We start from the raw sequence: 24,364 nt of genomic DNA on the forward strand, positions 1-24,364 counted from the left end.
CAAGAGCCACTTTCCTGACATAGAGATTTGTAGTAGATTTAGTTGATTAAGCAAAAAGATACCGTGCATGCTGGCAGCATTGGTTTTAACCGTGGCCCACTGACCTGGACAGGATTGGCTTTCTCAGTCTCCTGCTCTTCAGTTTAATAGGAATGGAGAGTGGGAAAAGGGCAAGGCAAGTCCCAGTGTGAGTAAATGCTCAAAACCATTGACAAACTAACCAGCGGGAGCTATGGAACTAATCCGTATCGTCCCCCCGGGCATCATGTCCTTGAGTGCCCAGTGTGGGGGAGTGCGAAGATAGCAGTGTCCTGTTGAGGCTTGGGGTGCTGACTTTTCTAGGTACATCTGTAGGCATTGCAGTTGTGGTCCTAACTCCCAGCTCCTTTTCTCGTCTTGCCCACAGTAGCCTTGGGTGTGGGCAGACATTCTGAATGAGATGTGAGCTGGGAGGTGGGGAGGGCGAGGCATGGAGGGCGCAGCGTGCCTAGAAAATAATAAACCATATCAAAGGCTCATTCGTTATGGAAAAACGTGGAATGAAATTGCTGTTGCGTCTTTGTTCACTCTCTCTCCCCTCTGATTCATTTCCTTCATTTCCTGCTGCTCTTGCCTTATCTCATTCTTTTCAATTTATTCTTCCCTTAGATTCCCTCGCTTTGGCAGCAAAGAGACGCTTTTCAGCGTCCTCTGGGTTTGCGCTCTGGCCCCTGCCCCTTTCAAACACTGGACAAGTTCATTCTGTTCCTGATTTCCATGTTGGGTCTTCATTACTAGATCTGTAAAAGCAGCAGAGAGTCCTGTGGCCTGACGAAGTGGGTATTCACCCACAAAAGCTTATGGTCCAATACATCTGTTAGTCTATAAGGTGCCACAGGACGCTTTGCTGCTTTTACAGATCCTGACTAACACGGCTACTCCTCTGATTACTAGATGTGTGTTGCAGCAGTGTCTAGAGCCTCCAGTCCAGGACTGGGCCCTAATTTGCTACGCACAGAGAGCGCGTACCGAGCACTTGGCGTTATTTCTAGGGGTGTGTGGCTTCAGCCCAATCAAATGAGTTCCATCCTTCGCATTTTCCTGATAACCCTCTCTACCTGGGTGCCTGCTTGCTGTGGACATGGATTTGTTGTCTCCCTTAGCTGAGTTTTGCACTCCCCTGTGGCATAAAGCAGCCAAAGCAAAGCTCTTGGTTTGTTACCCTGTGGTCAGGTCACTCCTGCTCCAAGCCTGGGTGATCTGTACCCTGCTGCATGTTGCAAGACATTCACCTAATGGTGTGACTCACCGTGCCATTCTTCTCTCCTTCCATAGCTGATCGGTAGCATTGTCTGGGGTCCTCAGAGAAATCCTCGTCCTGGCTGTGTTAGAATGGCCTCACGCTACGGGCCGATGTCCTCCCACTCAGAACAGGACTTGGGAGGTGTCTGCCCCATGACTGTCCTCCAGCACTATTGGCCAAAACACCTCCATCCCAGAGGAATGAGGGAGAAGGCAGTTGGCTGTATTGGCTATGTGCCCAGCCTCTCAAGGCATGTCTCTGAAGAGGAGCAGGTTTCTGCCCTCAGGCTGGCAGCCTGTGATTGCTGCCACCACCTTGCTCCGTGCTTGTTCCTGGGAACTGCGCTGCTTTGTGCCAGTCATAGATGGAGGCAGTGAGGCCCAGCTCATCCCTCCAGGAGCTGCAGCATGTTCACCGCGCCCTACCCATGTTTCAGTGCCCCAGGGGATGAGGTCTGTGCCATTGCTCTGCAGGCACAGTGGCCAGCTGCATTCCCCCATTGCAGACACTGGTGCTAGCAAGAGGAGTGCTTGGTTGAAGACCTGGCTATGGCTCAGCTTGGGCAAGGTGGCAGGGATGCCAGCAGGAAGAGGGGAGTTCTTGGAAGAGGTAGCCAGGCTCTCAGCTGCTCCCAGCGTCTGCCCTCCAATGATCACACTATGGCAGGTGTTGGACTGTTGCCAGGCAGACATGGCCAATCAAACCCCAGCTGGTCCGATGTGCAGGAGTTTCCTTTGTGAGCAGGGCTCACTGCTGAGAATGCATCGCATCGGTGCTCTGAGCGTTAAATGGACTGACCTGCTCATTTGGGGGCCAACACCATGTCCTTCTGAGTCCCCTGCGATTGTTGGGGTTTCTCTTCTATAACCAAGGTTTGAAAGTCTGGGGAGCTGGAGGCCCAGGCCTTTCTGCATTTGGTCTTTGCCTGTGGAACAGTCTGAGATGCAAAACTTCCCTGCTGGTCGAAGCTGAGAAGAAAGTAGGGTGTGGTGGGGAAGTAGAGAACCTCTAAGTGTCATAAGATCCTGAACCTCATGAGAATTGGAACAGAATCTGCTTCTGGTACTGTTCTTAATTTACTGCTTGTCAGTGCTGCAGCTCAGCAGCAGTTGATGCTCCCTAGGTGCCTAGCTGAGCGCTCTCCTCTTCGGTCTTCCTAAATAAGTCAGTCCTTCCACTTCATCGCTTCTGCTCTGCGTCCCCTTCACTTTGTCTCTGGTGGTATTTGAGCACTGGGTTTGAGTGCCAACGGGACTGAGGTGTCTCCAGCTGGGCTCAGTGTTCTGGGCAGTCTGATCAGCCTTCTCTAATGCAGAACGAGCGTGCCATCTCCAGTGATTTCTGTGCAAGAATTCCAACCAGTGTGCTGGCTCAAATTTTGTTTTTACTCCACAGTCAAAATTCTCAGCATGTTGGGGTTGGGAGGTTGGCAGGAGTCTCGCTTCCTGAAGTCTTAGCTCTGCGATGGAGCATTCTTTGCTCCTAGCAGAGTAGCTTGTTTTTCCCCCAGTAACAGTGACTGTTTTCCTGCGGCGTTAGGTCCATAAAGGACAGTGCTGCTGCTTTTTGCTATAGCTGCAAAATTCTTGTAGAGAGCGAGAGAGAACACCACATGGCTAGCTACTCATAATGGCTTTTGAGTCTTGTGAGCCTTCAAACCCTTCAGTTGCTGCTGAAATCCATACAGTTAAAAGCTAATGTTTGGTTCCTTTTTTTGCTAATAGTATCCTTGCAAGCAATGGCAAATGCTTTTTGAAATGGTCTGTCTGTGATTGAAGGTGTAATTGAGTAGAAGAGTAGTCTCTAAAGAGAACCCCTTCTTGCATGATGATCATGAAAATGGTGGTTTAATTTTTTGTGAGTTTTTGCAGAACGGAATCAAAGGCTGTGAGCTAGAGATAACGGGCAGAGTCCCTGCAAGGATGTGAAGTGCCTACATTTGCTTTGGTGTGTGTGGGTGGTTTTTTTTTTTTTGCTACAGTGGAACTGTTCAAATATTGGCAAGTCACCAGCAAATATTTGTAACCATGACTGTGCAGTGAACCAGTAAGTCTGTCAAAAAATCACGGTCGTGGGCACCATGAGTGAGTAAGATGCACCAGGGAAGGTGGAATCTACTTGTGCAGCCACTGCCTCCTGGCCCAGGGAACCGGGCTCGACTCCTGGTGGGAAAGTGCATGAAAATTGCTGCTCAGAGCTGCTGCTATTGGGAGGGTTTTTCTAGCTGCCTCCACTTGCCTGGCAGCTCAGTCTGGTCTTGCCAGCTCAGCGTACATGTTCTTGGGAGAGCTCCAACGAGAGCCAGCGGAAGTGATGGTGGAGCTTCAGTAATTGGCCCTCTGAGTCGATACTGAACGGACTCCCCAAATCATGCTGGGGCGTGCCCCTCTGCTGCAGGACTGAGCTTATGGGTGAGACATGAGCCAGCGTTCTTGACCTCCTGCGACTCTTCCTTCAGCACACCAATCCTTGGGCATGGGGTCAGAGCCAATTCTGGCATGGGTAAATCAGCTGCTCTACATTCTTCTTGCAGCTGTAAACTGGACACAGGGTCCAAAAGTCAGCGGCAGTGCTGTGTGATACCTAAGGGTAGGAAGTGAACAGCTGCTGCATTCCACCTCAGAGGTGGCTGCATTTCCACAGGCTGCAAAATGATCCTAGTTTTGGTATTGTTCTGTAAGGCGCTTTGATAGAGCTCTCTAAATGCAAATATGACCTTTGTGTTGATATCTTGCATCACCCAGCCAGATGTGGCCAGCAGTTCTGAATAGCTGTTGCCATGGGTTCCAGTGTTTAAAAGGTCACCTCAGCTATCAAGCCTTGCCAGTCAGTTGGGTGCTCATTGCGTCCAGTCCAAGCCCCTTTCCTCAGATCTGTGGCGTTGCTGGGAGGAAACTGCTCTGTCTCAAGATCTGCCCTGCTTCTTCCTTCCTTCCTTCAATGGTCCCGGGGCTGGAAGGAAGCGACGCTAGCTAGCAGTCGCCTGCCATTCTCCCATCCCATATTGTGAGATGGGAGGCCATGTTGTCATGAGACTACACAACTGTGGTTTCTGGTGCAGTCTTCATTTTCTACTTAACTGTACAATCCATGGGCCTTTGTTAGGGGGAACTCTGCACAGCCACACGACCAGCTCTTGGGAACCTCGGCTGTGGCCTACCCCTTCCTGTAAGAGAGGAAGAACATAACATAAGAATGGCTGCACTGTGTCAGACCAATAGTCCATCTAGCTCTGTATCCTGTCTTCCGTCAGCGGCTAGTGCCAGATGCTTCAGACGAAGTGAACAGAACAGGGCAATTTATCGAGTGATCCATCCCCGGCTGTACAGTCCCAGCATCTGGCAGTCAGAGGCTTTGGGATACCCAGAACATGGGATTGCATCCCTGACCATCCTGGCCAATAGCCATTGCTGGACCTATTCTCCATGAACTTAGCTAATTCTTTTTGAACCCAGTTACACTTTTGGCTTTCACAACATCCCCTGGCAACGAGTTCCACAGGTTGACTGTTAGTTGTGTGAAGAAATACTTCCTTCTGTTTGTTTTAAAGCTGCTGCCTGTTAATTTCATTGAGTGAAGGGGTAAATAACACTTTCTTATGCATTCTCTAAGGTGTTCCTTCTATTCTATCCCTTCTCAGTTGTCTCTTTTCTAAGATGAACATTCCTAATCTTTTTACTCTCTCCTCACGTGGAAACTGTTTCATGCCGCTAATCAGATTTGTTTCCCCGCTCTGTACTTTTTCAATTCTAATTCCAATTTTTTTTGAGCTGGGGTGACCAGAACTGCATGCAGTATTTGAGGTGTGGTATACCATGGATTTATGTAGTTGTGGTATTTGTCTTATCTATCCCGTTCCTAATGTTCTGTTAGCTTTTTTGACTGCTGCTGCACATTGAATGGATGTTTTCAGAGAACTAGCCATGAGGACTCCAAAATCTTTCTGGAGTGGTAAGAACTAATTTATACAATGTGATGGGTTCTGTATAGTTGGGATGATGTTTTCCAATATGCATTACTTGGCATTTATCGACATTTGAATTTCATCTGCCATTGTGTTGCTCAGTCACCCATTTTACTGAGATCCATTTGAAACTCTTCGCAGTCAGCTTTGGACTTAATTATCTTGAGTAATTTTGTATCCTCTGCAGACTTTGCCACCTCACTGTTCACCCCTTTCCCAGATCATTTATGAATATGTTGAATAGGACTGGTCCCAGTACAGATCCTTGGGGGGGACCCCACTATTTACCCCTCTCCACTGTGAAAACCGCATTTATTTCAACTCTGTTTCCTACCTTTTTAACTAGTTACTGATCCATGAGAGGATCTTCCCTCTTATCCCATGACACCTTACTTTGCTTAAGGGCCTTCTGCGTGGGACCTTGTCAAAGGCTTTCTGAAGGTCCAAGTACACTATATCCACTGGGTCACCCTTGTCCACATGTTTGTTGACACCCTCCCCCCCCTAAGGAATTCTAATAGATTTGAGAGGCATTTCCTTTTTCAAAAGTTGTATTGACTCTTCTCCGTCAAATTGTGTTCATCCCTGTGTCTGATAATTTCTGTTCAATGTCAACCAGTTTGCCTGGTACTGAAGTTAGGAGGGGCCTGTTTCTTCCGTTACAGCCTTGAACTCCTGATGGGGCTGCTGACCTGAGGGTGGAGTTAGAAACCCATCAAAAGCCTTGGCAGCCCCATGCCCGTGTTCTCTTGGCCAAATGACGGTGTCTGTGTCAGAAGAGCTGTGCGGGGCAGAGGGCAGTAGCTGTGTATTGTGGGGGTGTGAAGCCTGCCGCACTGTGCATGTTCGATAGGATGCCTGCTTAGGCATTTCCATGCAGCATGGCCGTGCAGCTCACTGCTGGGCAGCGTGTGGAAGATGTTCCAAGCCATTAACAGCCTGGAAGTCAGCCAGCCAGAGGGAGCCTTGTTCCTGCAGTATGTTGCCTTTAGCTCTGGGGGAAGCTCTTGGCAATGGGTCACTGTGAGAAGGCTGCAGCTTGTATTCGCTCAGCTGGTGACGTTGGGAGGCATGGGGAAGGAGCAGCAGCTTGCTTCCCCAGCAGAGGGGGCAGGCAGGGAGTAGCTTGGGTTCCAGGGGCATGCAGGCGCCAGTCCACCTAAACAGACCTGTCCTGGCAGGATGAGTGAAGTGAGTCTTCTAACATAGGAGCTTGTACTTCAGGGGCAGAACAATAGAACAATTGAATCTGGGTCACAGTAGATCACAGTCCTGGGTTGTTGGCGGTTATGAAATGTCCCTATTTGTAAACATAAGTGTGGCTTTTACTGCAAGACCTTCATGTAAAATAAAGCCCTGGTCTGCCTCTGCAAGTAGCTTCATAAACAAAAAGTACTTGAGCTTGATGTGCCTTGGCATGAACGTCTCTCCCTCAGCTAGTGTCCCCCCCACCCCCCAGCAGCACCAACCCCTTAGTGCTGGAATCTCTGGGCAGAGGGTGGGAGCATTGCCCAGAAGAGCAGAGGGTCCTGGGGCAGCAGCCGTGTGCAGAGTGAGGATGCCTGCAGTTTGCACCAGTCTTGTGCTCAGAATTAGGATTGGTAAACCACAGCTGATCAAGGGGGAATGGACTCTTTCTGGAGTTACCCCATTACCAGGCTGCTTCTGGTGGCTGGAATCACATAAGAAGACTTTAATTTTGGGATGCCCTTTTCTCCCCCAATCCTCCCGCCCCAGCTGAGGGCTGACATGACTAATGTTCTGCCAGTTTGCTGCTGCCCTGAGCATTGGCCCGGGCGAGGACCCAGAGATGCCTGTCCCACATTGGCGCTCCTACTCAGACCCTGTAGCTTGAGGCCTAAATGTAGATTATGCCTGTTGGACACCAGAGCGCAGAGAGATGGGCTAGTCCGGCAATACAGCGCTCTAGTTAGACTTGCTGCAATGTCCCCATCCTATGGCCTGGACCTGCATATAGTCTGTAGCAATAAAACCACATGATGGCAAACGGGATCAATTCTCACAGACTAAAACCCTTCTAGATTCCCCCTAATGGTCCCCCCACCCCACAAGAAAATGAGGTTCTACCTACACCATGCCATCCACTCATCCTCCTTCCCTCCCACCCTTCACCAAAGAGGGCCTAGGAGAGCAGGTAACTCTGTACTGAGACCTTAAGGGAAACCACTTTGGGCTCTGGGGAACCAATGTGGGAAGTGACTGGTCCAAGGCCATGGTGGAGTCAGGAATAAAACCCAAGAGCTCTGATTCCCAGTTGCCTGCTCCAGCTAGAGACAGTTCCCAGCCTGTATTGGTTACAAGTGACCACCTTGTCTCTGCCCTACGTTCCTAGATAGTATGTATTAAACTCACTTCTGTAGCCCCTGTTATTGTTGTAGGGAGCAATACCCCTCCACGAATCCCAGAGCCATGGACGCTGCCTTACCCGCTGTGAGTGTAACACTGGGGGCTGGAATCTAGACACAAGTGTGGGTGGCAGATAACAGCAATGGGAGGAGCGGAGTGATTGCACACTTTTACAGGTGAGCTGTGTGCACGACTCGATCGACCAAATAACACTTCTTTTCCTTGACATTTGTTTCACCCTCTGCCTCTGTCTCTACTTTGGCCTGTTTCTGTCCATGCATTTGACTTCCTCAGCAGGTGCTAAAAGAAAAGGAGGACTTGTGGCACCTTAGAGACTAACAAATTTATTCAAGCATAAGCTTTCATGAGCTACAGCTCACTTCACTCATGAAAGCTTATGCTCTAATAAATTTGTTAGTCTCTAAGCTGCCACAAGTACTCCTTTTCTTTTTGCGAATAGACTAACACGGCTGCTACTCTGAAACTGTCAGCAGATGCTAAGCAGTTGTTGAGCCAGCCGTTGAGAGACTCTGATCCTAAATATTTTGCTTCTGGGGTTACATCTTCTGTTGTGCGAGACATTCTCTGGTGTTTAATGTCTATTCCTTGGGCTGCAACAGAAAATCCTTGTTAATGAGCTGGCATCCGCGGTAGATTGCAGTCTTAAGGAGGTCAGAGGCCAGTGTCTCGGTTGTATGTTCTAGGATGAAATAGATGGCGTAATAGGCCTTTTCCATCGAGTTGGAGGTTTTCTGTAACTCCGAGCTGCGGGCTGGGAGCAGTGGGCAGGCTCCAGCCTCCCAAACTGCTCCCATTCGTTTACATTGTCTTAAGCAAGTTTCTGATGCAAACTAGCCACAATTCTGAGTGTAAGGGGAAGCCTGCAGCAGGGATCAAGTCCTGAGCAGACTGAACCTAAGGAGCTATAATGTCTGTAAAAGGGAGCTGCATTGGTTTACCCCAGGGGTTCTCAAACTTAATTGCCCCGCAACTCCCCCTCTGACAACAAAGTTACTACCTGGCATGGGGGTGGGGGGGGGGAGGAGAAGAGCTGCAAGCCCTGTTGCCCCAGGTAGGGGGAGACAAGGCTGCAGCCTGAGCCCCGTCGTCCTGGGTGGGGGTGGAACTTGTGCTTGAGCCATGGGTCCCAGCAAGTCTAATGCTGGCCCTGATAAGCCCATTAAAATGGGGTCCTGACCCACAGTTTGAGAACTGCTGGCTTAAAATCCATTAATGTTTCCAGGGATTCTGGTGCTTGTGGGTAGTATTGGGCCCTCCTGTGCACAGCTCTGGTCTTGAGCCCCCAGTAATCCTTCCTCCTTCAGGAATCCCTGAGTGTGATTCTTTAGTCTGTGCTAGGTAGATCAGGAAAGCTTTATTTTTATTTATATTACCATAGCACCTCAGGACCCAGTCATGGACAGGACCCCATTCTTCTAGGGGCTGTACACAGACAGCCCCTGCACCACAGAGCTTATAGTCCACCTAAGATGAGGCAATGGATGGATACAGACAGGAGTACAAGGAGACGGTAGTGGGCAGCATGGCAGACAGTGGTCTCAGTGGCCTGTCAGGTTGTCTGGCCCATCGCTGCTGTATCTGAGTGCTTCACACTCTGTACTGCATTTATCCCCTCAACACCCCTGCGAGGTAGGGCCATGCTCACCCCATTTTCCACATGGTCACTGAGGCTCAGGGCACACTGAGACTGGACCCCTCTTCCTCTGACTAGATGATCATAATGGTCCCTTCTGGCTGTAAAAAGATGACTGGTGTGGCCAGTTCCAATCCAAGTGTACCCACTAGCCGGCTTTAAGCTGTGGGTCGAGGAGTGAGATCCCCTCTAGAACTGAGGGCCATGCACTCTCCCTGACCCCCGCTTCTGGGCCTGTCCATGACTCAGTGTTGGTGGGATTCTGTCAGTGGAGGTTTTGCCCCCTGGGAGCTGAGATGAGTTTGCTGGGTCTCAGCTTGTGGGAGTAGCTCTCACAGCAAAGATTTAGGAAAGTTCATGTACTCGGTCATTCACTCCCTGAACACTTCTAGGTCCAGTTGCAAGGGGGCATTAATAGTGCCTCCCTCCCATTCGTTGCTGACTAGCCTCGCTGATGTATTTGCCTTCAGATTTCTAGCTTTTCCCTTATTAACACTCCCGACTGCCCTTCCCACTCTTACTGGTGTGGCAGCTATTTCTACCGGAAACTTTTTTTTCCTCTTGCCCTTTGAAGGGTCTTTATCACCACAAGATGCCTTAAGCAGCTGGTAGACAGCGGTAACTGGTATGCAGTGAGATGCCCTGCAATTCCTTTTCATTGGTGTCGCATCCCATGAGTGCTATTAATCACTCGCCGATAATGAGCTTGCCTAATGAGCAACTTTTCCGCCAGAGCCTGTGTGAGCAGAGGACATGCACTGAGCTTGCCAGGTTATCTTAATTAAGGAGCCCTTTTTAGTGTTTTGGTGGGGAGGAGGAAACAGTATGGGTGGGAACAAAGGTGCTGTGTGCAAAGGCTTCGTAATGAGAGCCTTCGGTTCCTTCCCCTCCTGTAGGAAATGCCCGGGGTGCTGTGTAATCTGGAGCGGAGACATGCTGGGCTGAAAAGCCGGGAGGCAGTGGGTTCCAGCCTTTCAAATGAGTGAAAATTTGTACGATTCAATGGGTTCCTGCAATAAAACCCAGCCCCCCACCCTTTTAATCACTGAGCTGCTGTTGAGTTCTCCTGAGAAGTCAGTTGAACCTGCCGTTCCGTTGAGCAGCTGCACCAAAAGGCAAGTTGCTCTGTGACTGCTAGTGCTGGAATCTGAGTCTGATGTGGGTAGAGGCCTAAGGGTGACCCCTGGTAGCTGCCAGGGTTGATCAGGACTGATGGGGCTTTAGTGGGCTGGGGGCCCCAGATGGTGCCATGGTGCATCGCCATTCATTCCCGTTCCAGCCTCTTGCACTATGCATCGCCATGCGGAAGGGCCTCTTGCAGGGTCTCGGAGTGTTGAACAGCAGCGGGCACTGCATCTAGGCTGCCTCAGCCTATGGGTGTGAAATGGGAGGGTCCCGTCTCTGTAGGAGAAGATCTATTAATGAGGAAGCTACCAGCCACCAACCAATCATCGAAGGGTGCGGTGGCTAGTCATGTGATCTGCAGGGGTGAGCCCCCAGGGTGAGAGGGGCTGGAATTAGGCAGAATGGGACAAAACTGAGCAAAGGCAAATGGAGGCTGAATATCAAGAATAACCTCCTGATAAAAAGATAAGCCAGGCTGAGGAGCAGCCTCTTGGTGGGTGGAGGGGTGTGTGTGTCTGTTGCCTAGAAAATTTAAAGCTAAACTGGCAGAAGTACTGCTGGGGACAGTCCTATACTGGTTGGAGGAGTGAAGAAGATGAGGGTAAATTTTGATCCCTCAAATCTGCTTCTTGGGGCTTGTCTACATGATAAAATTGCCCAGAATAGCTCCCTATAGCTCTGCCCAGACACTCTGCTCTGGAATACCATCACTTTATTCCATAATTACTCCACTTTGGAAGTGAAGTAATTATTCCAGAATGAAGTGACTTATTCCAGAATCACGTGTCCACATGGGGAGCTTATTCTGGAGTAGTGCTTGCTCAGTAGCTATTCTGGTCAAATTCACTGTGTAGTCAAGCGTTTGATCCAGAGAAGCCCTGAAGGATAAATACATAAGAGCCCAACGGGACAGCCTCTCCCCTGTTTTCCATGTTGCTATCTGGGTGCAGTCCCTTTTGCTGCTCAGGGCCTCCTGTGCAGTTCACTGATTGGCTGGCTGCACCTTTACTTTTCACTGCTACCAAGTTTATTTGGGTTTTCCTCTTTGTTGCAGGACAAGAACCGGAAGCTGCGCCCACTCTATGACATTCCATACATGTTTGAGGCCCGGGAGTTCCTGCGGAAGAAGCTCATTGGAAAGAAGGTAAGAGACTGGATCAGGATTTTGAAATTGTTGGAGCAACCTGCAGACCAGCTGGTTAGAGCTGCCATATTGTTGGACCTCCTGGGCCGAGCAGACTCGGACCAAGAAAACCCAATTGCTACTGGAAGAAGTGCTGAAAATACGTCTGGTAGCACTCTCCATTATGTTGTACAAAGTTGATGCCTCCGTGAGGTGCCGGGCGTGCTGTGCTCCTGGAGCTGCTGTTCCTGGGAATGAGAGGGGAACCTGCCCGTGGCTGTGGTTCGATTTCACAGCAGCTTTATCCTCCCCTTGTTCTGAGAGAATCCCAGGGGAAGTTTAGGGAGCAGAATAGAATTCCTGTTCCTCCAGTTGCCTGGCGCTACCGTTGTTGGTGCTTTCCCACTCCAGACATGGCTGTGTGTGCTTAGGGGATGGCGAAGTATCTCAGCCCTATAAGCACTTGGCAGTAAAAGTGCTGGCGAGAGATACGGGAGTGTTTATCCTTTGTTTTAGGGGTAGGAAGAGGGCTTCTTGCCAAAGAAATGACCCCAGTGCTGAACAGAAGCAAGCAAAGCTCGCTTTGGGCGCTAAGGGTCTTTACATCGCTCAGGTGAAGAGCTAGCCTGCTGTTCCTGCATGGCTGGTTGCATGCTGTGCAATATGGTCCTTTCTGTCCTTGGAGTTTTGCTTTCAACCATCTGCTGCAGTGAACACTGAGAGGTCTGGGCTACAATCCCAGGACACGTCCTTTACATGTCACTGGAGTATCCGTGGCTCTATCAGAGGGCTCCACCCCTGCGACTGAATGGGGCTGGAAAGGTGGAAGCTATCCTGGCTTGGTGTGACAAGACGCATGCCGTGTTAATGTTTCACGACTCAGCATTCAGCCTAGAGAGATTGGTTCTATTTTCAGCCCTGCCACTGACCTTCGGCAAGTCAGTTCTCTCTGTGCTTCTGTTTTTCCTCCCCTCTCTGCGTTGCCTGTTTAGATGGTAGTCTGCGGCGCAGGGACTGTTCCTTACTGTGCGTGTGTAGTGCCTAGCACAGTGGGGGCCTGATCCCATGTGGGGGCTCCAAGAGCCACCACCAGAGCAAAAACTGAATATCTCTACCTTACCTTTGTCCCCGCGTGGTGTTACGATCCAGTCCTCAGTTGTGTTCGTATGTACTGTTTCTACAGTACAATGTAACTTCATTCTTCTTCTTCTTCTCTCCCCCCCACCCCGCCCCCCCAGTTGCTTGTTTTCCTGGCCTATTTTTCTGAGCTGGTTTAGAGCCATTCTGGGGTATGAAGAGTATAATATGCGCTTTACTACCAATGCATGTGCTCAGGATGCAATTTTCAAATGCACATAAAATGGTTAAATAAATCAATTTCCTCCATAGCAAGGCAGCTCATTGAGGACTATTTCCATGCCTAATTGCATCTTTCCATTTCAGAGCTTTGCAGGGTGGTGGTTTTATTTTAAATGGGGAAAAGTCTGTAACTTGCCTTCAGGAAATGACTGTAGGGAATAGACCTAAGGAACCCAGTTCTCTAGGCCAATATCAGTCTAAAAGAAGGTTTCATCCAGTAACTGGCATTTGGAAAGGGGTGGCGATAGGGTGTTAAAGGGAATTGTCTAGCAAGATTATCTGTTTGTGGCCTAGTTCCTGCTGTAATAAGGGTGCTGACGGCTTGGTACTCTATCAAGCAAAGGAAGACAGTCCCTGCCCCATGGGGTTTTTCAGGCAGGCTCTATGGGCTGGTGTGTAGAAAGTCTCCCCTTGATGCAGCACAGTGGGGTTCTTTCACTGGCATCAGAACAGATAGAATAACCTTGCACAAGGAGGTTTTGGAGAGGAGAAGGTGGTGGTGTTGGAAGAAATTTGTCCTTTGCTGGGCAGAGCTCCAGCCAAGGTGCTGAGGCATGTAGGGAAGAAATGATGAAAGCAGGCAAAACCCTTTGAATCCATTTCTTGGAGCGCCTGCAGCTCCCTGTTTCAGGGCAGGTGGAATGACGATAAATACTAAGCTCAGCTAATCAGGCTCCAAAGCATGTTGTTAATATGTCAATAACACTTGAGTGTGGGCCCTGTGGCTCTGTCTTTAATGCCTGCTTTAGAGAGTGATCCCCAGACAGGTCTCTCTGTGAGGGTGCAAGCCTCTCCCTCAGAGGAGCCCTTTTCCTGTTCCAGTGTCATCTGGTTACACCCATGACAGTGTGCTGGAGACCCTGGCTGGGCTGCCGTCTCCACAGAGCTCATTAGCAACTAGTGTGCTTATTTTTAATTTAGGCAAATGCAGGTTCTTCCGAGAAGTGTTTACATGAAAATGTGGCACTTAGGCAGCTCGCGATATACTGAAGCAGTCTTAATTATGTGCTTAAAAGCACCTCAATCCCTCATTGAGTGGAGCCTGGGGTTTGTTTTGGAAGCAGGTCTGGTAGTGTTTTGGTCCTTGTGTGTGAGGTTAAGGGCTGCAGCTCTGAAACATAAGGCTGCAATTCGGTGGCTCTGTCGGTCTGGAGCTCTGGTTTCAGGATGCACTCTTTGAAAGACTGGGCTGCATATGATTTAGATGGTGCCAGACAAAACACATCCTCCTCATGCTTTCAAGGTAGCATTGGATGGATACATTCTTGCACTGTTTTCCTGGATCATGTAATGCAGCCGGGCTGCAAGGTGAGGTGGGGGTAGGGTGTCCCCTGAGGTCTGTCTTGGCTCAAGTTGCTCTTGAGTTAGTACTGCTCATGTTAGACTTACTGCCGATAATAGCTCGGTTGTCCTTTCCAGCTAGGTCAGCCAGATCCTTAAGAACCCCTGTGTTTAGCTCCATACAGGTATGTTCCATTCCTGCCTGGCCTCTAACTGCTATGGGGAAGCCAGGAAGCTTGTCTTTCAGATCCCTGTGCACCATGTGGCTTGTGAGCAGAGTGCACGGTGAAGAAAGGCTAGTGCATTAGTGCGAACATTGTGTGTGCCAGTGGGTGTGTCCCTGGGAGTGGCCTCCTGTGCGAGGGGAGTGTGAATGTTGCATGCTTATCTTGGAGTGAGTAGATCAGGTAGAGGCTGGGGGGGACGGGAAGGAGCCCTCAGAGAAGATGAATAAGGGGAATTCTTTCAATGTTAATCTAGGCAAACTTTCTGCTAGAGCTTGTTCCAAAGTTTGCTCCTGGTAGAACTTCTCTGTCCCTGCCCCTAGCTGGCTCTGTCTGAGAGGGTGAAACACTTCTATATCCTGGGTTGAAACTAATAGTACCCTGATCTGAGCTGACTGTTAGTGTGAGTCTTCAGAATAACTGTGCACTTTATGGGGCTGGTTACCAGTATTGAGCAGAGCTTAGACTGGAGGTGGGCTTGGCACTGGGGAGATGATTTTGTGTGTGAAAGTTGTTGTACAGTCTCTGGGTTTGCTGAGATGTTTGTTGCTGTGTCTGGTGGCAGGAGCTCCCCAGTAGGACTGCGGTGTTCAGAACGTAGAAATCTGTAATGGGTAGAAATGCCTCGGCAGCCAATGGTAACAGCTCTTTGTATGGTGGGCTAGATTGTAGTTGTTGATGGGGCACTTAAGGCTATTTGTAATAGGTGCTCTCTTGTAATTAGAAATCAAAATACTTTGTCTGGGAGCTTCTACTTAGATTGGAAACGGCTTCCCATGGAATCAGTTCTCTGCCTCCCGGCAGATCTGCTGTCCCCTGAGAATTGCAGTGAACAGGAGGAGTTCAGTGCCCCTGCAGCAGGGGTGAGCATGTGGGCATGCTCAGCTGTGGGAAACATGCCACTCGCTGATGCTGGCTGTGTCATGCTCAGACCACAGCTCTTTTCCCCATCCGTGTCTCAATGCAGGGACATGTCCCCTGTTTCCTTTTCCCCTGTGGAATTAGCTAATGGGCAGAGCTGTCTTGGGGCTGCTCCAAAGCCAAAGGTGCTGGTAATCCTCATTGGTCTTCCATGCCTTTAAGTCCCTCCTTTCCTGGTTTAGACACCTTCCCCATCCCCACTGGTTTGCTCGCCTTCATCTCTTCTGCCCTGGGATGTACCCCGATACCCAGTTCCTTCAGAAACGCTCCTTTGTGACTCCCTTCCCTCTGCCGCTGTGTTCCTGCCTGTGCACCTTGCTCCCAGCTTCCCCCCTTCTTTCCAGCTGTTTGAGTTTTGACGTATAAGCAACTTTACAAACCCCTCCTGCTCAGCTACCGAAACACGCAAGATGAACATGAGTCGGCATGACCCTTTTGGTGTGTTGTGCAGTGGCCTAGTCAAGTGCATCTTGCTAGAGGGTGGAACTTCACTGTACTTCTCTGTGCATATGGCTTTAGGGAGCTTCCCATAAACTGAGCACCAATTTTCTCTTCACTAACTAGCACATCTAGTCTCTTCTAGTTATTAACTCTTGGATCAATTGATGTAGGGACGTGGTCGCTTCTTTAAATAAAGACTCTGTCCTTTTTTTTTTTTTTTTTTTTAAAGGTCAGCTATAGCTCATCTAAGCTATGGTCTTGATTCAGAAATCCTAGAAATGTAGAATCCCTGGGTGAGGTGAGGTGAGGTTCTCTGGCCTCTGCGATGCAGGAGGTCGGATGCGGTGATTGGAACATCCCTTCTGTTCTTGAACTCTACAAATCTAACAAATCTGAAGAACTATGTTAAATGTCATGAAGTTTTGCCCGTGAGTATCGGATAAATAACCAGTGAGCTAAGTATAGATTCTTGGGTCAGAAGGGACCATTGTGATCATCTTGTCTGACCTCCTGTATGACACAGGTCAGAGAATTTCCCCCAAATAATTCCTAGAGCAGATTTTAGAAAAATGTCCAATTTTGATTTTAAAAATTGCCAATGATGGAAAATCCATCATGGTCCTTGGTAAATCGTTCCCATGGTTAATTAGTCACTGTTTAGCTCAAGTCTGAATTTGTCTGGCTTCAGCTTCCAGCCAATGGATCATGTTAGAGCTTCCTCTGCTAGATTGGTGAGCCCGGGATCAAATACTTGTTCCCCAGGTGGGAACTTAGACTGTGATCAAGTCACCCCATAACCTTCTCTTTGTTAAGCTAAATAGATTGAGCTCCTTAAACTTGTCACACTCAGGCATGTTTTCCAATCCTAAGTCATTCTCGTGGCTCTTCTCTGACCCCTTTCCAATTTATCAGCATCCTTCTGGAATTGACACCAGAACCGGACACAGGATCCTAGCAGTGCTCACGCTAGTGGCAAATAGAGGTAAAATAACCTCAATGCCACCTTCCCCAGCTCCATGAGCTCAGCCCTGGGGCACTCCATGCTTCCTTTGTGTTGAGCCCTTCCTGCTTTCTTGGCAGTATCTGAAGTCTCTTGTAAAGAGATACACTTTTTTGCATGTTTACCTTTTAAACAGTGGTCATGTCAAGTCTCTTACTGGGAACCACCCTGAAGGTCTCAGATGTGGATTTTTCACTTTTCCTACCTTTTGAGGCTTTAGCCCCCCTCCCTCCCCAAGCTGTGTGGCAGGCATGAAACACAGCCCAGATCTTTAACCAGCCTGAACAGAAATCCGTCATCCTTAGGTCTCGCTGCCTTGGTATTTGTGCTGACATCAGTTGTCTAGCTCTCCAGTTGTCCAGAGGTGTTCCTCAGGAACAACAAGCTTGGCAGGACCTGTATTTGTGGTGTAAGAATTGAGCAGCAAAACCCTTTTGAAGAGTTGCTGAGAGGCCTCCTTCCTATATTAATAAAAGGTTGAGACTTTTTCACCTCTGCAGTTTACCTTCACAAATCCCTGGGGGGAGGGGTTCACCTTCCTCTGTAGCATGGGTCCTGGGTCACTTGCTGGTGTTTGAACTAGTGTAAGTGGTGGATTCTCTGTAACTTGGAAGTCTTTAAATCAAGATCTGAGGAGGTCAGTAGCTCAACCAGAGGTTAGGGGCCTGTTACGGGAGGGGTGGGCGAGGTTCTGTGGCCTGCGATGTGCAGGAGGTCAGACTAGGTGATCACGATGGTCCCTTCTGGCCTTGAAGTCTGAGTCTAAATCCTCTGCTTTGAGCCCAACCCTCAGTAACCTGCCCTAGCTGAGCACAGGACAAGAGCCTCTTCTCCCAGTTCTGGTTTCCTTCTGCTCTGCAGCGTGCCCAGGCTGCCCTCTGGTTGTAGCACAGTGACCCCCTCCTGGGAAAAGTTAAGGCTTTCTCCTCCCTCCTATGGGGCTGGGCCTCAGCGCAGCCTCTGGTGCTGCGCTCCTTCCTTCACAGCTACTGCAGGCGCTGCTGCCTCCCAGAATTACGGCTCGGCTCCCACCTCGCTGCCCCTTTGGCCTGCAGTGGCTGCTCTGCCACGTCCAACCCCTCCTCTGCAGAGTTGCACACGGTTCATTTCTGGGCCCTTTGAACTGTACTTTTGGGACTGGATTAAAGCTGCAGTGCTGGATCGTGTATCCATGGTGTCTGAGCCAGGCGTGTTCGGGGGAAGATGGGTTCAGTCTGCGCTGCTACGGGGCCAGGGTGGGAGGAACAAATCGCCCAGCTCCCCTTAGTGATATTTGCTTGCTTCATAATCTCCCAGCAGGAAAGGCGCAAGGAAGGACAATAAGTAGGGCAGTGTTTCACCCTCCCGAAGTGGTGGTTAGGAAGGCAGTGGCCTACATAAATTAAAGCAAATAGCTATTTGGTTGCAAGTTAAAATGGCCTCCATTTTTAACCCCCCCAATAACCTTGTTACACATTGCCTGGGCCGTGCATTTCATTGCCGCATTCTCCAGCCTTCTCTCTTGGCTTTGCTATTTAGGTAGCCTTGGGAATCTTGTTTCCAATTGCCTTTGATGCTGCATAGTTTGCTTTCTAAATATTTCCTTTGTCAGCTCCACGTTTTTCACTTCAGATTAATTTGATTGAGTTAAGTGATGAAAAAGTCCTCTATGTTAATGATCAAAACAGTCCCTAGAGGTTGGAAATGCGTTTTGATTTAAAATGACAGGCTTAGATGAGGGAGCTCGTCCTTGCCTTTACACGGCTCACTGTCGGGATCAATCTTTGCTGCAAATTCCTTCTTTTCTTTTAACATATTAAACCCCTCAAACCCCGATAGTGAATTTAGTGGCTTTTGAAGGCTGTTCCTTTCCAAATGAACTGGAACGAGGTGGGTCAGCATTTCGACTGCTCACTCCTCTTTGCTTTGGGTTGCATAATAATGCCCTCGTTGATGATTGGGCTAATGTAGGGTATTTTCAAGCAAGCTGCCTCTTAGCTGAATATTTCTATCTTCAGTATTTATCCCCCTTTCACTGTAGTATCCGAGCATCTCTCTGTTTTTAGTGTATTTATCTCCCCACATGTGGTGCGGCAGGGCAGGGCTATTCTCCCCATTGCAGGAGAAGGAGCTCAGACACACAAGTGACTTCCCTAGGGTTGCATGAGAAAATCTATGATGCAGCAAGGAATTGAATCCAGGTATCCCAAGTCCAGAGCACCGCCCTAACCACTGGGCCATCCCTCCTCTCATGACAGCTGGGTAGCAACACATGGCATGAGCCAGCTGAATCACTCTGTCTTGCAACCTGTGTTTTTTCCAGGAGGCAGCCCCACCTCTCCAGTGCAGCCTTCTCTTCTTTGAGTGCTTGCTCATGGCCATTCAACTTAGAGGGGTGTGTGCTTGCCACATGCACTGGTGCTGGAAGTTTTTCCCTCAGCAGTGTCTCTAGGGGACCGGGACCAGCTCCAGCACCCTGTGCAGTGACACACACATGCCATGGTACATAGGGTGCTGCCCGCTTCCCCCCACACTCAATTCCTTCTTGCCGCCACTGACGGTGCTGGAACTGTTGCAGCTTCAGCTAGCGCTGTTACTTTCTCATTCGTATGAACTTCTTAATCCTTATATTATAGTGTATAGAGTTTTCTGTTAGTGTCAGTAAATCCCTTAGCTATAGTTAGAGACTTTGTGGGTCCCGAATAGGACTTTGCCTCGGGACGGGGCATGCCCCGGTCCACAGGAGTTAAGCCCTGTGATCGCTGCAAGAGGACCATACCTGTCTGTGATCTACACAGCAGCTGTCTGCGTTGCTTGGGCGAAGGGCACGTTAGTGAAAAGGGCAAAATTTGCAAGTCCTTCAAGCCAAGGACTATGAAGGAGCACAATATTCGTTTAAGAGCGCTCCTTATGGAGGCTGTCCTCACCCCAGCACCGGAGCAGCGCTCCGACTCAGCACTGAGCATCATGATCTCAGTACGCAGCGCCCCACTGGGACCATCCACTGGCCAGCACTAGTCCCCATCAGTGGCTCCAACCAAGAAGTCCAAGAAGACGGTGTGAAGTCGGTCTCCAACCTCCCGCAAGGGAAAGGATAAGACTGGGTGCAAGCAAGGTCCCATGCTGGGAAGCTCTTCACCCCTGTCGGGATCTCGGGCCCTAGCTCTGGTGGAACCGTGGAGCCCAGCCCGCTCTCCACTGGCCACCTTGGATAGCAGCAGAGGCCTCCGCCAGCTCCGGGTACTGCCCACACCGGGGGCCCTGCAGGCAGCACAGGAGATTGTGTCCCTCCCAGTGCCACCCACACTGGCTCCTGCGGTTCCCCAGTCACGGGGTAAACCTGCATTTGAACAGTCTCGGTCCCCAGCGTCCTCGTCCTCAGCGGCACTGTTCACTAGCGCTCATCCTCCCGTACCTGCCACGCCTCTGACCATGAAAGGCAGGGGCAGTGCAGCCCCTTTTGGTCCCCGGACCTTGGGCACTGGCAGAGAGGCTTGAGGCACAACTCGCCGGCCTCTGGGCGCAGATCTTTGTAGGCACGCGCCTCCGGCAGGAGTACTGATCCTCGCACCCGGTATCTCCAAGACCATGGTACTGCTCCAGGGACCATCGAGGGATGGACTCCACCATTCCTTGGACAGTCACTGATCCCCCTAGGAGGGCATCACTGTGGGGGGACACTTCCCGGTACCAGGCCCGTTCCAACTTCTGGTCCTGTTTCTCATCCCAGTACCATTTGTCAAGCACCAGATGTAGATCACCGGCTCCAAGCTGTTGTGGATCTGTCAAGCGCCATTAGTCCCCAAGACCCCACTCCAGATCAGACTCCAGGCAGAGTGACTGGCACCGGTTGGGGCAGAGCCACCTTTCCAGTTTGTCCTGGTTGTCTGGGAGCGACCACTCAGGATCCAGGCATGGTTCAGTGAGGTTCCCTGATGGTGGGACAGGCTTTGGTACCAGCAATACCTATTACATTGTCGGCACTGAAACTGGCCCCGTGGTACCCATGGAACCTGTGGGGGTTCACCCAGCCCTCCCAGGCTGCCCGCTCTGTCAGGAGCCTCTGAGAGACCAGCTGCCTCTCTCTCTCGCCCGCCTCCAGCGCATAAAGCCTCCGGCACGAGGACCCAACAGGTCCAAGAGGGAGCAAGGGAGCAAGCCTTTGGACCACCTATGGTTGTGGAGGACCCTACGGCACCGGCATCTTCCTTGTCATTGCCAGACAAGGCTATAACGGGGCCCCCTCCCCTGGTTCCTCCGGATGATGCTAAAGTGCACCAGGAACTACTGAAGAGGTTGCAGTCAACCCAGGCCTTCAGGTGGAGCAGCTAGAGGAGCCCTCGGACTCTCTTCGATGTCCTCTGCTCCAGGGCATCAGCCAGGGTGGCTCTGCCCCTTCATGAAGGGGTCTCAAAGGTCACCAATGCCCTGTGACGAGTCCCTGCCACCCATCTCCAAGAGGGCTGAGTGCAAATACTTTGCGCCATCCAAAGGCCATGAGTGCAATACACCCACCCTGCTCCAACTCCCTAGTGGTAGAAGCAGTTAACCACAGGGAGCGACAGGGTTGACCCGGGGCTACCCCTAAGAACAAAAAATCTCCAAGAGACTAGACTTGTTTGGGTGTAAACTTTTTTCGTTGTCTAGTCTCCAGCTGAGGGTGGCCAACTGTCAGGCCCTCCTGGGACGCTGTGACTTTAATTTTCCTGATATCTGCTGGGAGAGCAATACAGCGGTGCATAGACAATCCAGGAAGTTTTTGGAAAGCGTAGGGGACAATTTCCTGGTGCAAGTGCTAGGGGAGCCAACTAGGGGGAGCGCTTTTCTTGACCTGCTGCTCACAAACCGGGTAGAATTAGTGGGGGAAGCAAAAGTGGATGGGAATCTGGGAGGCAGTGACCATGAGTTGGTTGAGTTCAGGATCCTGACGCAGGGAAGAAAGGTAAGCAGCAGGATACGGACCCTGGACTTCAGGAAAGCAGACTTTGACTCCCTCAGGGAACAGATGGCCAGGATCCCCTGGGGGACTAACATGAAAGGGAAGGGAGTCCAGGAGAGCTGGCTGTATTTCAAGGAATCCCTGTTGAGGTTACAGGGACAAACCATCCCGATGAGTCGAAAGAATAGTAAATATGGCAGGCGACCAGCTTGGCTTAATGGTGAAATCCTAGCGGATCTTAAACATAAAAAAGAAGCTTACAAGAAGTGGAAGGTTGGACATATGACCAGGGAAGAGTATAAAAATATTGCTCGGGCATGTAGGAAAGATATCAGGAGGGCCAAATCGCACCTGGAGCTGCAGCTAGCAAGAGATGTCAAGAGTAACAAGAAGGGTTTCTTCAGGTATGTTGGCAACAAGAAGAAAGCCAAGGAAAGTGTGGGCCCCTTACTGAATGAGGGAGGCAAGCTAGTGACAGAGGATGTGGAAAAAGCTAATGTACTCGATGCTTTTTTTGCCTCTGTTTTCACTAACAAGGTCAGCTCCCAGACTGCTGTGCTGGGCAACACAAAATGGGGAAGAGATGGCCAGCCCTCTGTAGAGATAGAGGTGGTTAGGGACTATTTAGAAAAGCTGGACGTGCACAAGTCCATGGGGCCGGACGAATTGCATCCGAGAGTGCTGAAGGAATTGGCGGCTGTGATTGCAGAGCCCTTGGCCATTATCTTTGAAAACTCGTGGCGAACGGGGGAAGTCCCGGATGACTGGAAAAAGGCTAATGTAGTGCCCATCTTTAAAAAAGGGAAGGAGGAGGATCCTGGGAACTACAGGCCGGTCAGCCTCACCTCAGTCCCTGGAAAAATCATGGAGCAGGTCCTCAAAGAATCAATCCTGAAGCACTTAGAGGAGAGGAAAGTGATCAGGAACAGTCAGCATGGATTCACCAAGGGAAGGTCATGCCTGACTAATCTAATCGCCTTTTATGATGAGATTACTGGTTCTGTGGATGAAGGGAAAGCAGTGGATGTATTGTTTCTTGACTTTAGCAAAGCTTTTGACACGGTCTCCCACAGCATTCTTGTCAGCAAGTTAAGGAAGTATGGGCTGGATGAATGCACTATAAGGTGGGTAGAAAGCTGGCTAGATTGTCGGGCTCAACGGGTAGTGATCAATGGCTCCATGTCTAGTTGGCAGCCGGTGTCAAGTGGAGTGCCCCAGGGGTCGGTCCTGGGGCCCGTTTTGTTCAATATCTTCATAAATGATCTGGAGGATGGTGTGGATTGCACTCTCAGCAAATTTGCGGATGATACTAAACTGGGAGGAGTGGTAGATACGCTGGAGGGGAGGGATAGGATACAGAAGGACCTAGACAAATTGGAGGATTGGGCCAAAAGAAATCCAATGAGGTTCAATAAGGATAAGTGCAGGGTCCTGCACTTAGGATGGAAGAATCCAACGCACCGCTACAGACTAGGGACCGAATGGCTCGGCAGCAGTTCTGCGGAAAAGGACCTAGGGGTGACAGTGGACGAGAAGCTGGATATGAGTCAGCAGTGTGCCCTTGTTGCCAAGAAGGCCAATGGCATTTTGGGATGTATAAGTAGGGGCATAGCGAGCAGATCGAGGGACGTGATCGTTCCCCTCTATTCGACACTGGTGAGGCCTCATCTGGAGTACTGTGTCCAGTTTTGGGCCCCACACTACAGGAAGGATGTGGATAAATTGGAAAGAGTACAACGAAGGGCAACGAAAATGATTAGGGGTCTAGAGCACATGACTTATGAGGAGAGGCTGAGGGAGCTGGGATTGTTTAGTCTGCAGAAGAGAAGAATGAGGGGGGATTTGATAGCTGCTTTCAACTACCTGAAAGGGGGTTTCAAAGAGGATGGCTCTAGACTGTTCTCAATGGTAGCAGATGACAGAACGAGGAGTAATGGTCTCAAGTTGCAATGGGGGAGGTTTAGATTGGATATTAGGAAAAACTTTTTCACTAAGAGGGTGGTGAAACACTGGAATGCGTTACCTAGGGAGGTGGTAGAATCTCCTTCCTTAGAGGTTTTTAAGGTCAGGCTTGACAAAGCCCTGGCTAGGATGATTTAACTGGGACTTGGTCCTGCTTTGAGCAGGGGGTTGGACTAGATGACCTTCTGGGGTCCCTTCCAACCCTGATATTCTATGATTCTATGATTCTATGACTTTAACATGTGGCAAGCCATGGCCAAGTTCAAGAGCTCCCTTCCTGAGGCTTCTAGGAAGGAATTCCGGGCAATCATAGAGGAGGGCACGCCTGTAGCCAGGGCAACGCTCCACCCCTCTTCCCCGTCCCTCTTCAGGGACTCTTCGCATGAGAGCCTCCTTGTGCAGGAAGTAGAGGGGTTACTGCAGCTAGGTGCGGTGGAGGTCGTTCCTCCGGAGTACAGGAACAAAGGGTTCTATTCCCGTTACTTTTTAATCCCAAAGGCGGTCTGCGACCTATTGTGGACCTGCAAGACTTGAAACACTTCCTAGTGAAGCTGAAGTTCCGCATGGTCTCCCTGGCCTCCATCATCCCCTCCCTGGATCTGGGAGACTGGTATGCCACCCTCGATCTGAAGGATGCGTAATTCCACATCGCTATCTTCGAGGGACACAGACGCTTCCTCCGGTTTATGGTAGCTCCCAACCACTATCAGTTTGTGGTCCTCCCATTTTGGTTTAGCAATAGT

The 24,364-nt window shown here is 50.1% G+C and overlaps 1 protein-coding gene across 3 annotated transcripts in view; it reads left to right on the plus strand.

Annotated features, from left to right (window-relative positions):
• Nucleotides 1-24,364, plus strand: part of SND1 (staphylococcal nuclease and tudor domain containing 1) — a 504,867-nt gene that overhangs the window by 141,794 nt on the left and 338,709 nt on the right. For all 3 annotated transcript variants that reach the window (XM_038374172.2, XM_038374179.1, XM_043500168.1), the window contains exon 11: nucleotides 11,447-11,536. In XM_038374172.2, the coding sequence (XP_038230100.1) occupies nucleotides 11,447-11,536 (90 nt within the window). The remainder of the gene's footprint in view (nucleotides 1-11,446; nucleotides 11,537-24,364) is intronic.

The sequence above is a fragment of the Dermochelys coriacea genome, chromosome 1, assembly GCF_009764565.3.
Source record: "Dermochelys coriacea isolate rDerCor1 chromosome 1, rDerCor1.pri.v4, whole genome shotgun sequence".
Taxonomy (NCBI): domain Eukaryota; kingdom Metazoa; phylum Chordata; order Testudines; family Dermochelyidae; genus Dermochelys; species Dermochelys coriacea.